At 38.6% G+C, this 15,833-nt stretch overlaps 1 protein-coding gene across 1 annotated transcript in view; it reads right to left on the reverse strand.

Annotated features, from left to right (window-relative positions):
* Positions 1-5,009: 5,009 nt before the first annotated feature.
* LOC117524904 (insulin-like growth factor-binding protein 2-A) overlaps positions 5,010-15,833 on the reverse strand; it is an 82,459-nt gene continuing 71,635 nt past the window's right edge. Inside the window, exons 3-4 of the mRNA XM_034186726.1 lie at positions 12,071-12,211; positions 5,010-5,538 (exon numbers count right to left, since the gene is read on the reverse strand). Coding sequence (XP_034042617.1) covers positions 5,380-5,538; positions 12,071-12,211 — 300 coding nt within the window. The 3' untranslated portion in view covers positions 5,010-5,379. The remainder of the gene's footprint in view (positions 5,539-12,070; positions 12,212-15,833) is intronic.

Raw genomic sequence — 15,833 nt, forward strand, 5'->3', positions numbered from 1 at the left:
AAAGATCCCAAAAAGGTATAGTTTGGACTATATATGACAGAATGTTACAGAGTTATGGGGTAAAAACAAGAATGGTGAGAAAGAACAATTTCAGTTTGTACAGGGGTCAAAAGATAAAGTTGCCTTAATTTTGGTAAAATGTGTTGCGAATTATTGGTTGAGCTCATAGCATGAATATATGGAATAGTTTTGCCTGTGTTGAATGCTTGGTCTCAAAACTAAAGGTCAAACAAGGTCAATGTCTACTGGATTCTATGACATGTGACCTATGTTACCCTGTAATGTGGTAACTAAGCATGACAGATGCAAACTATTCCTTTTCACAACCCTATTAACTTTATCAATTATTGGTATCACTTTTTAATTAAATTGGAGCGACTTTATCTTTTGACCCCTGTTCAAACTGAAAGTGTCCTTTTTCACCATTCTTGCTGTTTTGTCCCCGTAACTCCTTAACATTCAGTTATAGATAATTAAAACTATATACCTTGTTGGAATTCTGATCAGACAAATAATGTGATATAGTTTTCAGTATGATTAGAGTATTTTTAAATGTTGACTCCTGTGTAATTCTTCAAATGACCCCTACCTGGCTGCCAGTGGCCAGTCGTTTTTGTTGTTTTTTTTTTTTTCAAAAGAGTAAAGTCTAAGGAGTATTTCTGCCAAATTTGGTACTTGTATCACCATTTGCAGGATTCATCTGTAAACATTGTCTTATCTGCTGCACTATGAGTCACAGGTACTGTGTGCTGCTGAGAGCTGAGCTCAGAGTTCCAGTAGCACAGACGCCACTTGCAGTGGCTGCTGTTTTGGAAGACAGTGTCTGTCCTTTCTGGCCATTTTATTCAAAAGATCTGTAATAATATGACTTGATGTTTGGTTAATTGCCCTAATGCATCATCTAAGATGTCTGTGCACCAGTATTCCCCTCACACAAACGTCAAATATTCTAATATTTTGAGATAGTGTTTTTTGTTTGTTTGTTTTAGCTGTAGGCTAAAATTCTAAATAACTGTTAAAAAATATTGAACTTTTTCACAATTCTAATTTTTTGAACTGGACCTGTATGGACCAGTGTTTGATTCCAAATGTGTCCTTGGGGGAGGTGATGGTCAAGTGGTTAAAGTGTTGGGTTTGAGACCAAAGGATCTTCAGTTTAAATCCCAGTCTGACCAGAAAATCACTAAGGGCTCTTGGGCAAGGTCCTTAATTCCCTAGTTGCTCCCAGTGTGTAGTGAGTACCTTGTATGGCAGCACTCTCACATCGGGGTGAATGTGAGGCATTATTTGTAAAGCGCTTTGAGCGTCTGATGCAGATTGAAAAGTGCTATATAAATGCAGTCCATTTACCATTTCCTTAGGGTGCTTTTTTGCCTCCTTGGACATCTGGATTGCCCCAGTCCCATCAGCCACAATTGGGTGCCAGCATTGGCTGGTGAAGTATACCATGATGGACTGGTGTCCCGTCCAAGGGGAGTTGTATATTCTCTTCTGCTTCTTACTACAGAATCCGGGGATAAGCACCATTCCGTTGGTCCTCAGGGCCTGTGCAGGACTTATTTCTTGCTTTAATAAAACCCATGAAATACTAACATGAAGTCATATATCACATTTAATCTTGGATGATCTTGAAAGGTTAAGATCAAGGTCATAATTATTCAAATACAACAGTTTGGAGCCAATATACATGGTGAAAGGGTTGTATGTTAGTCAAGACTAAAGCCCACATAGATATATTATTGTTATGGTTCACATTCTGATGTTTTCTGATCTCTGTATTTTTGTCTCTTCTCATGTTATCTTCTGCACATTGTAATTCAAATGTTTATCTATGCCCAGTATTATCTTCTCTGTTGTTGTTATTCTACTTCTGCTTTCATTTTGGTGGTCCTCTTGGTGCTTGTCATTGGCTTTACTTCTTGGGCACTCGGTGTGGTTATTTCTGTTGTGTATACAAGTATATATATATATATATATATATATATATATATATATATATATATATATATATATATATATATATATATATATATATATATATAAAACGGCTGAGTGGATCCTTATCATTTGATTGGTGCTTTGTATGTCACATGACAAGGATTAATTTGTCCCATTTGTGCTGCATTGCATTTAGAGTGCAGTTTGGTTCCATTTTGAGTGCAAATTTGGTTCCATACGTTTGGTACCATTGCAATTTGCACAAGTGCACACGCGCAAATACGTACGCCCGCACACATGCATGCATGGACGTCCTCGTGCACACGCACTTGTGAGTGTGCATGAGCACACACATGCACATGCATGCTCGTGTGCATGCACACACACAACACACAAGTGCACGAGCACACAAAACAAATCCACTGCATTGTCTGGAAGGTTTTTAGCAGGAAGAAAGAATGAAAAGCTGGACTATTTTCTGATGTGATTTTTTTTTTTTTTTTTTGCTGCACTGAGGATGTACACAGTCTTTATTTGGTAGTACATGCGCGCACAAGCGCCAACCCGGTTGCTCACAGGGGACAATGATTTGATTGAGCTAACTGACACTGCTAATTCTTGTAACACACACACATACACACACACAAAATCCACTCCACTGTAAGCTGTTCAGATGAAAGGGTGACGTGATTTTAGGCTTGACTGAGGTACTACACAAAGTCTTCGCCTCATTGAATGGTTTTTTCCAGCTTTCACCTCATGAAATATTCATACCATTGAACTCATAAACATTCATTATTTGTATAATATACCAGCTTCTTATGTGGTACGACACCACTAGGTGCGAAAACACTAACTGCACCAAGACCTTACTAGCTGTAAATAAGAACTGTTTTATCTTCCATCTGTGTTGTTTTGTGCTCAGGGGTCTCCAGTTGTACAATAGTCATTACAATTATGGTATTATACGACTATGGCAAATATGTGAAGAACGGATATTGCACTCTGAGTGCCCTTTCTTATTATTTTGTTTGTCTTTTAGCAGGATTACTCAAAAATGGCAATGTTCAGGAAATGTGGTGGACGTGTGGGAAATGGAAAAAGGAAGTAGCTTGTAAATGTTGGAGCAGATATTGAAAATGGGTTGTCATCTAGGAATTGTTTGCATATTTGCTTGTCTTGCTATTAGCAGGATATCCAAAAAATACATAAAATAATTTAATTGACATTTGGTGGTTTGTTAGACCATTGATCAAAGAAAAAAATGACTATGGAAGATTTTGAGGAAGATCAGGATCATTTTAAATTTGCAATTATACATCTACTTATAAAATGAACTTTGTCCTCTGCATTCAACCCATCTTAATTACTGTTAAAAGAGATCCCACAACCTTCTTGCAGTGAGGCACCAGTGCTACCCACTAAGCCACCATGCCACCAACAGCTCTAATTCTACAAAATCCATATATGTAATACCCTACATGGGGTCAATGGACATACCAGTGCATCCATATCAGCTCTATGTCATATCCACTTCTTGAAACTACAACTTATTAGATGTCATTTTGATCTACTTATGAGATGATCTGTCACTGAAATTCAATCTTAGAGGCCAAAAAGAACATATGGTCGTGCAACGTTAGTGCCTATCTCAGCTTAAAAGTAGCTAAAGGAATAGAATAGAATCTTTATTGTCATTGTACATACAATGAAATTTGTCCTCTGCATTTAACCCATCCTAATTATAGTTAGACACAATCCAGCCACTAGGAGCAGTGGTCAGCCACAGTCTGGCACCCAGGGACCAATTCCAGATATAGAAACACTGCCTTGGTCAAGGGCAGAGGAAGAAGTGGACCCTAAATAAGCATGTTTTTGATTGTGGGAGGAAACCGGAGTGCCTGGAGGAAACCCACACAGACATAGGGAGAACATGCAAACTCCACACAGAAAGGCTGGAAATCAATCTTATGACCTTCTTGTGGTGAGGCACCAGTGGTGTGGTGAGCTGTATCAATCTGGGATTCTCAGTAGAACACACCAATAAAAGGCCATAAAGTGAGAAAGTACCTTCCGAACAACTTGAAAACCATTTAATTATTATTCCATTTTGCAGACAAGTAAAATTGAAGAAAAAAAAATTGATCTGGATTGTCATGCTGCAGTTTCAAACACTCATTGTTTTTATTCATACAATAAGGATTTACTTGAACATGGAACACATTCAGGAGACTTTGCCAAGTGATTTGATCATTTTGCAATGTACAGACAACTAAAATGGACATGTGAATGCTCACTGCTGCCATCTGGGCTTGGAACAATAGCTATGTTTATCAGCACACGTTTGTTTGATTGTTTGTTTCTTTGTTTGTGAAAAGTGGCTACACATTAGTTTTACAATTTCAAAATTATGGTAAAAAATGAAGATCAGTGACGGATATGCATGGTTATCTTTTAAACATGGGCATTCTACCAAAATGTAGCAGGAAAAAAGAAACATTATGAAAAATGTTTATGCTCAATTTTCATTTTTTTTCACATTCCACAAAGCTTGATATGCAAATTGCAGGCTTTATTGCTTGTGATTTCATCAAAAATCTCTCAAAAATTCCACTTAATACATGAAATATGTTTTCATTGTGGACATTTATTACAAAATAATCAGTATTTTACATATATATAACTCTACTTTTGTGAACCAAAAACGTATGTTCACTAAAGATTTGAAGAATGTATTTTAAAAAACAAACATATTTCATATTTCCAGTTTGAGAGCCAAATTATATGTATCCATAGTGTTTTAGACAAATTTGTCTCACATATTTAGAAAGATAACATTATTCTTAACATTTTTATATGCAACACATGGGCATTATACTTCAACAAATTACCTTAAAAGGGAAATTTTAGGAATGTATTTAAAATCAAGAAAATGACCTCGGATGTCTCTGGGTTGTGTTCCAGAGAAAATTACAGAATTATTATTTTACTTTCTTCACTGTGATGTCGCAAAATGCTTGACCTTGAGGCAGAAAATTGACTGAACACATTTGCTAAACTGAAAAGAAATGAAAGTTTAAAAGTTTAATCTTAAAATATATTCAAAATAAAAAAAAATCGAAATGTTAATTTATCCTGTTTATTATATGTGTAGTTAAAGGGGTTGTCCTTCAAGTTGTCAAAACAACTTGGCTTTGGGTCATGCATGTTCACCTTTTGTACATGTCCTCATTTGGCCTTTCAAAACAAAACAAAGAAACAACGCCACGGGATAGAGAATTGGGCTTTGTTTGGTTTTGAACAATTATGAATGAGTGCCGCTTTAACTTAGTGTCAATTCAAAAAGGAAGGTCTGCATGAATAGCAATGTCTCAGTAACAATTCTCTGCACAGAAAATAATCTCAAAACCAGAATTATTGATAAAACTAGCATGAGTCATGCTAGTAGAAAGCTGTCGCTGTGGGCATCACTCTGAGCTCTTCCTGGAGCTGGTTACAGTTAGGATCCCCTCTGACTTTGGGCGTTTCTGGAATCTGGATCCCAGTTACGGGGTTAACACACCAGCACTCTCCCCGTTGGCCATGGGTGGACATGTTACACTGGAAAGCACAAAATACACAAGTTGGAAAACAATAGGGAGAGAATTAAAGGAAGGAGGGATAAAGATGCACAGTGGGAAGTTGGGGGAGCTTAATGAAGCATGGCATACAGTGGCTTGCACATCTTATGGCGACGGGGAGCTATTGGATGGGAGCAAGGGCTATGGTTCAAGGGTGGGACATGGTTCATCCAATAACAGCCCGGTGTCAGGTCATGCCCCCAGCCACAAACTCACACCCACAACATTCGCACACACAATCGTAGAGACATGCCAGCAGACCAGCCCTCCTGTCGAGCACGACCCCCCTTCTACTTCAAAATGAGGTCATAATTGAAGTGGACACAGTTTTTGCCATGCACGCGGGGCAGCTGAGGAGGGGACAGTGAAAAGAATGAAGAGTTGATGGTTAAAGAAAAAAAGTTCAATTTTCTTCCTTCGATGAGAAAGAACAAAAAAGTGACAGTTACAGTAATTACCTCGCAACAAGGAGGGACAACTCCAAAAAGGAGTCGAGTGGTGAGGAGGTACAGTGTTCATCCCTGGGAACCCAGGACTCGAGTCAAAAACAATGCTGTTGTTTGTAACTGGTGATGAAAATTGGCCGAGGGACTGAGAGCCCTGCTTTCGGAAATGGTGGCACCTATTCAAATCTTCTTTTCAGCTCTACTATCCTCGTAAGAACACAATGGATATGTGACCTTGTTTGCCCTTCTGTGCCTGATGGATCAGTAGAATTCAAATTCAGGCCCTCAATCGGAAGCACAGTTTGTTCCTCCACTTTACAAAAGTCTTCCCATGGACTTTGCCAAACAGTTTTATTGCCTTGTAACCTTGAGCTCAGACGCTGTTGCCTCATTCATGATGACAACATCTCCCCATGCGTTTGTGTGCGTGCATTACTGTGTGTGTATGTCTAGAATGAAATGCTGAGAAGGAGGAGGAAGTGTATGAAAAGAAGGGTGGGTAGTTGTTTAGAGAGTAGTGGCAGGTGGGTTTGCCTGCCATACAAGGGAATTTGTTTATGTGTGTCAGTCTCAGCATTTTACTGAAAATGGAAACTTGAAAAACAAAGGAAGGAAAAACAAAACAAACTGATGCATCACCCAACAAACAGCCAAGTAATACTGACCTAGATAGCATGCTATGTATTGTTCTCTTGCGATTGTTGCATTTTGTCACCCCCCAAAAAACAAGGCATAAACTAATATGTTTGTAGTTGAATGTTGGCTGATTATTGTTTCACCAGCAAATCCAAATTAGCCAGAAAGTTGATGGATGTTTTTTTTATCAGTTTAGCAGATGTAGCTTAGCTAGGATGCTAGCGAGCTGATTGTGTGCTGATGGCTGTTGGTTTTCGTCAGCCAGCAAAAACAAGGCATAGCTGGCATGTTTTCTTGTTGAATGTTGGCTGATGGTTGTTTCCAAACTAGCCAGCAGATGTGTGTGTGTTTTCATAAAAAAAAACAAAAAAACAAAAAAAAACATAGCCTTTAGCCTTGCTCTGATGGTGGCGAGTTAATTCTTTCTGAATGATTATTTTCTTTTGTTTGCATTACCAGCCTAGCTAAAAGTTACCTATTTTAACCCTCTGGGGCTGATGCCGTTGTATACGACGGCTAAGACCAAGCTTTACTAAATTCTAAATAACTTTTTAATGATATGAGATAGAGACTTACTTTTTTTTTGCTGAAAAGTTAACTCCGCAGACTTCCGGCCATCTTTGTACTCCTCATAGAAGCTGTGTGATGACGTGCGCAATGTGAGTGTCCAATGCTGTTTGTTTTGAATAAACGTGTGTGGAAAATTATTTTCAACTTTACTTTTTTCTTCCTTATTTTGGATTGTAAACCTTTATTACACTTATAAAACACAACAAAAGCATATATATATTATGAAAGCACAGGTTGTCCTGAAAAAAGAGAGATAAAACTTGATTGTGGGATGCAGGGAGAGCTATTAACAGCAATAATAAAACATTTATGCCAGGTGAGTGAACTGTCCAAAAAATGCCCTCGGACCAGAGGGTTAATGTTGGCAGTAGTTGGTGGGTTTGACTCACTGAGTAAAACTAGCCTAGCTGTTGTTTGAATTTTAAAGAACAACCTTTGCAGTTTTATTGTTTGAGCCCAGTAGCATTAGCATATTCCAATAATGGCAACCATTTTTGAAAACATAGTGTGTAAGCAAACTAACATGTTTCCTACCTTTCCTGAGTCCTTTTGGGTTCAAGTAATTCTGCTACGCTTTCAGAACCACTGTACTGACATCGGAAACCATCTAAGAGTTTGTAAATCTGCACAGCAGACAAATGTACTGTTTTTTTTCTGTGTCATATTTTCTGTGTTTTGTATCTCTTTACAACAGACAAAATAAAGAAACCTTTTAATACATCATTAATGTTCAGTAGCAGGTATAAAACATTTTTTTGAAGAGAATAGCTCAGCTGTACTGGTGATATTTACTACTGCATTTGTGTCCACAATCTCAAATGATTGACACCACACTCTCAATTATTGCTGTTCACAGTCACAGGTTCGCACTTGAAGCATACAGCAGTCTGAATGTACCTTAAAATACTTTTTTTCCTCCACCTTGATTGATCTTGAAGGATCTTAGTTACGCCAACACATATCCGTCATTATCTTACAACAATTTGGCTAAGGCTGTTTATTTTGTAATGTTATCCCCTGCCGGCTGTTGAAGATAGCACCAAATTTGCCAGACATATGTATTTTGATCCTCAGATTACTCTTCAGGGTGGGGAGTTCTTGAAAGTCCATTTTTATTTTCCTCTATACAGGTCCTGCAATGGACTAGCGGCTTTTCTGGGGTATACTCTGCCACTTGCCTAATGACTGCTGGGATAGGCTCTAGCCCACTGCAACCCTTAACTCAAATAAGCAGGCACAGAAAATGAATGAATGAATCCTCTATACACCATCCATTTCTCATCCTGTTTCTTCAAATTCTGTTGAAGATGTTGTAGCGCCAAATTTGGCAGACATATGTATTTTATGTAGTTTGATCTTCAGGCTGCTTTTGGGGGTTTCATTTGTAATTTGCTTGCTGTGTTTAATTTAATAAATTTATCTTTTGTGTTTTCCTTATATGTATTCACTATATATTTCTAATGATATTCTAATCATCCTTGCTAGTGACAATATCTGCACTAGAGTGTGGATACCTGATCTGGTCCAATGGAACCCAACAGGATCCGAAGGGTCAGGCCGAGTTCGGACAGATATTTAGAAACGCTACTCGAGGTTGGTTACGTCATCACAAAGACACTGAAAATACAGAACTTTTTAAAAACAATGATGTCATTGCCCTGTCTCTCTAAGCCCAGCCGCTCATAATGAATGACGATGCTGTTGTTAACAGTGTAATTTAACATACTCACAGACAGATCACCAGCGAGAGGACATGTCCACGTCCAAATAACTCCTTACGGACGGATCACCAGTGAGGGGGCATGTCTACTATAACTCCTCACGGATAGATTGTGCACATGATTCTCTCACAATTGCGGTATGTTAAACAAAGTCCATTAACTCCTGGAAATAATGTATTCTGACTTTTTCCAATGTATCAAATACACCTGCGTGTCCAGGCAGTCTCTAAAAACAGCGTCATGGAGCCAAGCTTCTCCCCCTGCATGCATTCCTGCCAAGCTCCACCACCACCACCACCCCCCCCTCCTTCCCGCACAGAACTTTTTTTTCCCTGTCCGTAACTTACGCAACCATTCCTGTGTACTATATATATGCAGTACAATGCAACTCTACGCAGGCCCAGTGTGAAAAAGGCTTAAACACTAAATAATTCACAGTAAAAAAAAAGAAAAAAGTAGAAAGGTTAGACCTTACTTGTGTGAAGCACCTTGAGGCAACTCTGTTGTGATTTGAAAATAAATTGAAAATTGAAATGAAATGTGTGCAAAGGTGAAATAAAATTTTAACTATTAGAGAAAAAATTACTCATAACCATTCCAAAGACATATCGTTATCTTTGGCTGCTTTCAGTGATGCCGGTATTTGGTTAGACTCTTTCTCTCAGATTGTTCTGTCTGAGTTATTTTCATTAGTTACTTCATCCAAACCATCAACGTGTATTAGACCCCATTCCTACCAGGCTGCTCAAGGAAGCCCTACCATTATTTAATGCTTCGATCTTAAATATGATCAATCTATCTTTATTAGTTGGCTATGTACCACAGGCTTTTAAGGTGGCAGTAATTAAACCATTACTTAAAAAGCCATCACTTGACCCAGCTATCTTAGCTAATTATAAGCCAATCTCCAACCTTCCTTTTCTCTCAAAAATTCTTGAAAGGGTAGTTGTAAAACAGCTAACTGATCATCTGCAGAGGAATGGTCTATTTGAAGAGTTTCAGTCAGGTTTTAGAATTCATCATAGTACAGAAACAGCATTAGTGAAGGTTACAAAGATCTTCTTATGGCTTCAGACAGTGGACTCATCTCTGTGCTTGTTCTGTTAGACCTCAGTGCTGCTTTTGATACTGTTGACCATAAAATTTTATTACAGAGATTAGAGCATGCCATAGGTATTAAAGGCACTGCGCTGCAGTGGTTTGAATCATATTTATCTAATAGATTACAATTTGTTCATGTAAATGGGGAATCGTCTTCACAGACTAAGGTTAATTATGGAGTTCCACAAGGTTCTGTGCTAGGACCAATTTTATTCACTTTATACATGCTTCCCTTAGGCAGTATTATTAGACGGCATTGCTTAAATTTTCATTGTTACGCAGATGATACCCAGCTTTATCTATCCATGAAGCCAGAGGACACACACCAATTAGCTAAACTGCAGGATTGTCTTACAGACATAAAGACATGGATGACCTCTAATTTCCTGCTTTTAAACTCAGATAAAACTGAAGTTATTGTACTTGGCCCCACAAATCTTAGAAAACATGGTGTCTAACCAGATCCTTACTCTGGATGGCATTACCCTGACCTGTAGTAATACTGTGAGAAATCTTGGAGTCATTTTTGATCAGGATATGTCATTCAAAGCGCATATTAAACAAATATGTAAGACTGCTTTTTTGCATTTACGCAATATCTCTAAAATTAGAAAGGTCTTGTCTCAGAGTGATGCTGAAAAACTAATTCATGCATTTATTTCCTCTAGGCTGAACTATTGTAATTAATTATTATCAGGTTGTCCTAAAAGTTCCCTGAAAAGCCTTCAGTTAATTCAGAATGCTGCAGCTAGAGTACTAACGGGGACTAGAAGGAGAGAGCATATCTCACCCATATTGGCCTCTCTTCATTGGCTTCCTGTTAATTCTAGAATAGAATTTAAAATTCTTCTTCTTACTTATAAGGTTTTGAATAATCAGGTCCCATCTTATCTTAGGGACCTCATAGTACCATATCACCCCAATAGAGCGCTTCGCTCTCAGACTGCAGGCTTACTTGTAGTTCCTAGGGTTTGTAAGAGTAGAATGGGAGGCAGAGCCTTCAGCTTTCAGGCTCCTCTCCTGTGGAACCAGCTCCCAATTCAGATCAGGGAGACAGACACCCTCTCTACTTTTAAGATTAGGCTTAAAACTTTCCTTTTTGCTAAAGCTTATAGTTAGGGCTGGATCAGGTGACCCTGAACCATCCCTTAGTTATGCTGCTATAGACTTAGACTGCTGGGGGGTTCCCATGATGCACTGAGTGTTTCTTTCTCTTTTTGCTCTGTATGCACCACTCTGCATTTAATCATTAGTGATTGATCTCTGCTCCCCTTCACAGCATGTCTTTTTCCTGGTTCTCTCCCTCAGCCCCAACCAGTCCCAGCAGAAGACTGCCCCTCCCCGAGCCTGGTTCTGCTGGAGGTTTCTTCCTGTTGAAAATGAGTTTTTCCTTCCCACTGTCGCCAAGTGCTTGCTCACAGGGGGTCATTTTGACCGTTGGGGTTTTTACGTAATTATTGTATGGCCTTGCCTTACAATATAAAGCGCCTTGGGGCAACTGTTTGTTGTGATTTGGCACTATATAAATAAAACTGATTGATTGATTGATTGAAACAGACAGATTGTTGTTGTACATGGGATATATGAATTAGTACATTTTTTTTTTTGGCAGGTTAAATTGTTCATCATTGTGATAACCTGTGGAAAGAAACCGTTCCTTTGCCTTGTTGTTTTGATGTAGAGAGCTCAGAAACGTTGGCCGTTGGGGAGGAGTTTAAACAATGTGTGTCCAGGGTGTCCATCTCTCTCTCTCTCTCTCTCTCTCTCTCTCTCTCTCTCTCTCTCTCTCTCTCTCTCAACTGTTAATTGGCTGTTTGGAGAAGATGAATATGCAAGAAAGTCTGACACACTCTACCAGCCATTCCAGGTGTGAAGGTCAGATTAATAAAATGTTTTATAAAGTTACACACCAAAATTTACATAGGCACTGACAGCGTGTGCTCCAAAGATACTGACAAATGTTTAAACAGCACTAAATCAGCCTCATTGGTCTCTTTGTTTTGAATGTGAACCAGTGGAAGCGAAACGTGTTGCTCACCTGTTTAATGTTGTAGAGTCCATATATGTCACAGTTTGGAAATTTGAGCTCATACAGGCTTTCCAGCGGTCCTCTGTTATCCTCTGCAGTCATTTTGGAGATCTCCTCTAGCACCTTGTCAAGTTCCTGCTGACAGGCACCCTGAAAGAAAAAAGAAGAGACTAGGAATAATACTCACATAATTAATAGAAATAACTACTTGCACTAATAGAGACATTAAAAAAGTTTTACAAGAAGTAAAACAAGTCAGTTTGATACAGTGACAAGAAGAAAAAGGCTCAGGTGATGCTGCACTCATGATCGAGGTGATCTCATTCTGAAATAAAACTCTTTTCTATTTCTTGTAAAAAGGCTGAACATATATACATTTAAAGCAAACATTTTTATGAGGGTCAGTTAGGCAAGTAGAAAGTGCCATATACGAGTAAGAAAGCTTATTTTATGAAAAATAAAATGAAACCAAGGATGACCTTTTACATTACTGTAATTGTAAGTAGCATGCAGAAAAATTGCAAGATTGCTTTTGAGTTAAAGTAGACCTTTGTCAATCTTCAGTGACGCAACAACCAGAGCCTCTTTGAATTTTAGTCTTTCTTTATAATTCAGCAGCTTTACATATACAGTGGGTAAAATAATTATTTAACACGTTACCATTTTTCTTAGTAAATATGTTTCTAAAGGTGCTATTGATATGAAATTTTCACCAGATGTCCGTATCGACTCAAGTAATACACACATAAAAACAAAACAAATAAGTACAGAAATTAAGTGATGTTTTATAGAAACAAGCTGTTTTGTTTTTTGCCCCTTCTGAATTTTTGAGATATTTTTTTCGAGATGCTGAGCTTCTATTTTTTGAGTGTTGTGTGAAAGCAGCATTTATGCTCCTTTGAGTATTACAGTTTTTTAATATACATAATTACTGATGTTTCTGGAGTTACTATTGAATTGTTTCATCACTTCAGTGACAGAACTTCCAGGACTCTGGTGTTGTGATTGCAAGAAACATGTAAATACTAGAAAATGATATTGGGGGATGTTTGAACAGTAAGAACATTTGGGAAAGCTTTGTGAATTCACGGGGACACAGAGTTGTTTTTTTTTTTTAAATAGTTCTTGCAAGTTGAGGTAAAATGTGTTACTTTGTTTTTATGTGCAAAATTCAGTTTAGACACAAAACAGACACCATTTACTTTGTAGCACAGCAAGGTCATCAGTTGTACCCAAGGCCACAGCCACACTTCAGTTTGTTCAATACTTCCATCTTTCTGCAGTTACAATTTACATATTTTGCTCCATGAAAATATTCAGCCCAAGTAGATGACTCCTTCTGTTCCTGAAATACCCATGTTGAAATATTAAGAACTTGTACTCAAGTGAAATTCTCTGTCCGCCTCCATATTTTGGTGCTATTATGATAATGTTTGAACCTGAGAATGTCTAGACTTGAAGCAAAAGCATTTTTCCTGCATTGTTAAAGGGTTTTCTGTCAGTTGGTTCAAAGTAAATGACTCCTTTATTGTGTTGTGTTTTTCAGGAGTAAGTCAGTTAGATATGACATGTAAGTGATAATTGCACAGGAAAACCCACAGGTCATTTTAGGGTTAAAACCTTGTTAACAATCATGTCTGTGTCTGAAGGCCCGACTCGCCTTGGATGACTTTGTTGTATGAGAGAAATCCCTTTTTCCACAAATTACTGAGCAGGAAATACATAGGTTCCCAGTAAAATCTGTCAGTGTTAAATTTCCAGTGTTAATGGCCCCTTCACAGATAACACGAACGACGCAGAAACTGGAAGAAAATCCGCAAACTAAAAACGAAATGGGGAACCATGAAACATTTCGCCTGCTGCTGGGAGGAACACAGGCTCAGACAGGCATGCTCAATACCGTGGCAACAGTGTCATGCATGCTCATGTACGCGTGCACGAACACAGTGCGAGCACGTGGAAAGTTGCACACACAGCAGTGGAGGGAAAAATTAATAAAACACCACAATTTATCAGATTTAATTACTGTTATAAAGAGCGGATTTAGCCTCCGCCTAGACGTACACCAGGAAGTAATGAAATGACGTGGATTAGTGTTCTCTCTTTCATGTTTTACATGAATTACCTGATGTGCCCAGCGCCCAGGATGATTCTGCGAAAGCCCAGAAGTTCACAGGAGGACCTGGTCAATGACCTGAAGAGAGCTGGGACCACATTCGCAAGATTACATTAGTAACACACTACACCGTCATGGTTTATAATCTTGCAGGGCATGCAATGTCCCCCTGCTCACGCCAGCACATGTCCAGGCCTGTTTGAAGTTCACCAGTGACCATCTGGATGATCCAGAGGAGGCATGGGAGAAGGTCATGTGGTCAGATGAGATCAAAATAGAGGCTTTTGCTTTCAGCTCCACTCACTGTGTTTGGAGGATGAGAACAACTCCAAGAACACCCTCCCAACCATGAAGCATGGGGGTGGAAACATCATTTTTGTGGATGCTTTTCAAAGGGAACATATTGACTGCACTGTACTGAAGGGAGGATGGATGGGGTCATGTATCGTGAGAGTTTGGCAAACAACCTCCTTCCCTCAGTAAGAGCATTGAAGATGGGTCATGGCTGGATCTTCCAGCATGACAAAGACCCAAAACACACAGCCAGGGCAACTAAGGCATGGCTCCATAAGAAGCATTTCAAGGTCCTGGAGTGGCCTAGCCAGTCTCCAGACCTGAATTCAATAGAAAATCTTTGGAGGTAACTGAACCTCGAAACCTGAACAATCTGGAGAAGATCTGTATGGAGGAGTGGACCAAAATCCCTGCTGCAATGTGCAAACTTGGTCAAGAACTACAATGTCTGACCTCTGTAATTGCAAACAAAGGTTTCTGTAGCAAACATTAAGGTCTGTTTTTCTATTTTATCCAATATTTATTAAATGCAAAAAAGTAGAGAATAATCCAGCATGAACATCTGCAAATCATAAAACACAACAGGGTTATTCCTATTCTAATCCAGTTCCATCATTTGCACAGTTTGTTTTTCTGTAAGTAATTTGGTCGGCAAATCATTGTGAAAGGGTGTGGTCGGCTCGTGGTCAGCCTCAAGTGGCCAGTCAAGGAATGACAACTTTTTTCTACTCCCATTATTTCATTACTACACTGTAAAACTCAGTGAGTTAGTTGAACTCAAACCATTTGAGTTAACCGATTGCCTTAAACCATTTGAGTTTGCCAACTTAGATAAAATCATTTTCACAGATTTAATTATTAAAGTTTTAGTAACTTAACAATTTATAGTTCATTCAACTTATGTAAATCTACTTTATGATTTTCCATAAAAAAGTAACAAATAAATTTCTGCCTAAAAAAATTGCATTACATTTTGGATTACATTTTTTGATGCCTTCTTTGGTTTACTTGTTGACTCTGCGTTGTGTTGTTTTGACTCTTCCCATTCGCTCCCCTCGTGACACAAACTCTCGATCTCCGGCATGGAAGTCGGACTCTCTAACCAGAAGGCTAAAACCCAGGGCTCTGGCCTTGTGACCAGAGAATTCTTTTGAGTTGTTGGGAGTGAGGTTTACTAACTACATATGAACAGCGACACCTGCTGGCCCCCGTTACATAAACTCAATTAAAATGAGTGAATGGAATGCACTGGAAATACATCACCAGCACTTAAATGCCCCGAAACTTTAAATGCACTTAAAGGAACTGAGTTGTTATGACAACAGTTCATTTTTGAGTTAGTTTAACTCATGAAAATGAGTG

Source organism: Thalassophryne amazonica, chromosome 14 (assembly GCF_902500255.1).
Source record: "Thalassophryne amazonica chromosome 14, fThaAma1.1, whole genome shotgun sequence".
Classification (NCBI taxonomy): domain Eukaryota; kingdom Metazoa; phylum Chordata; class Actinopteri; order Batrachoidiformes; family Batrachoididae; genus Thalassophryne; species Thalassophryne amazonica.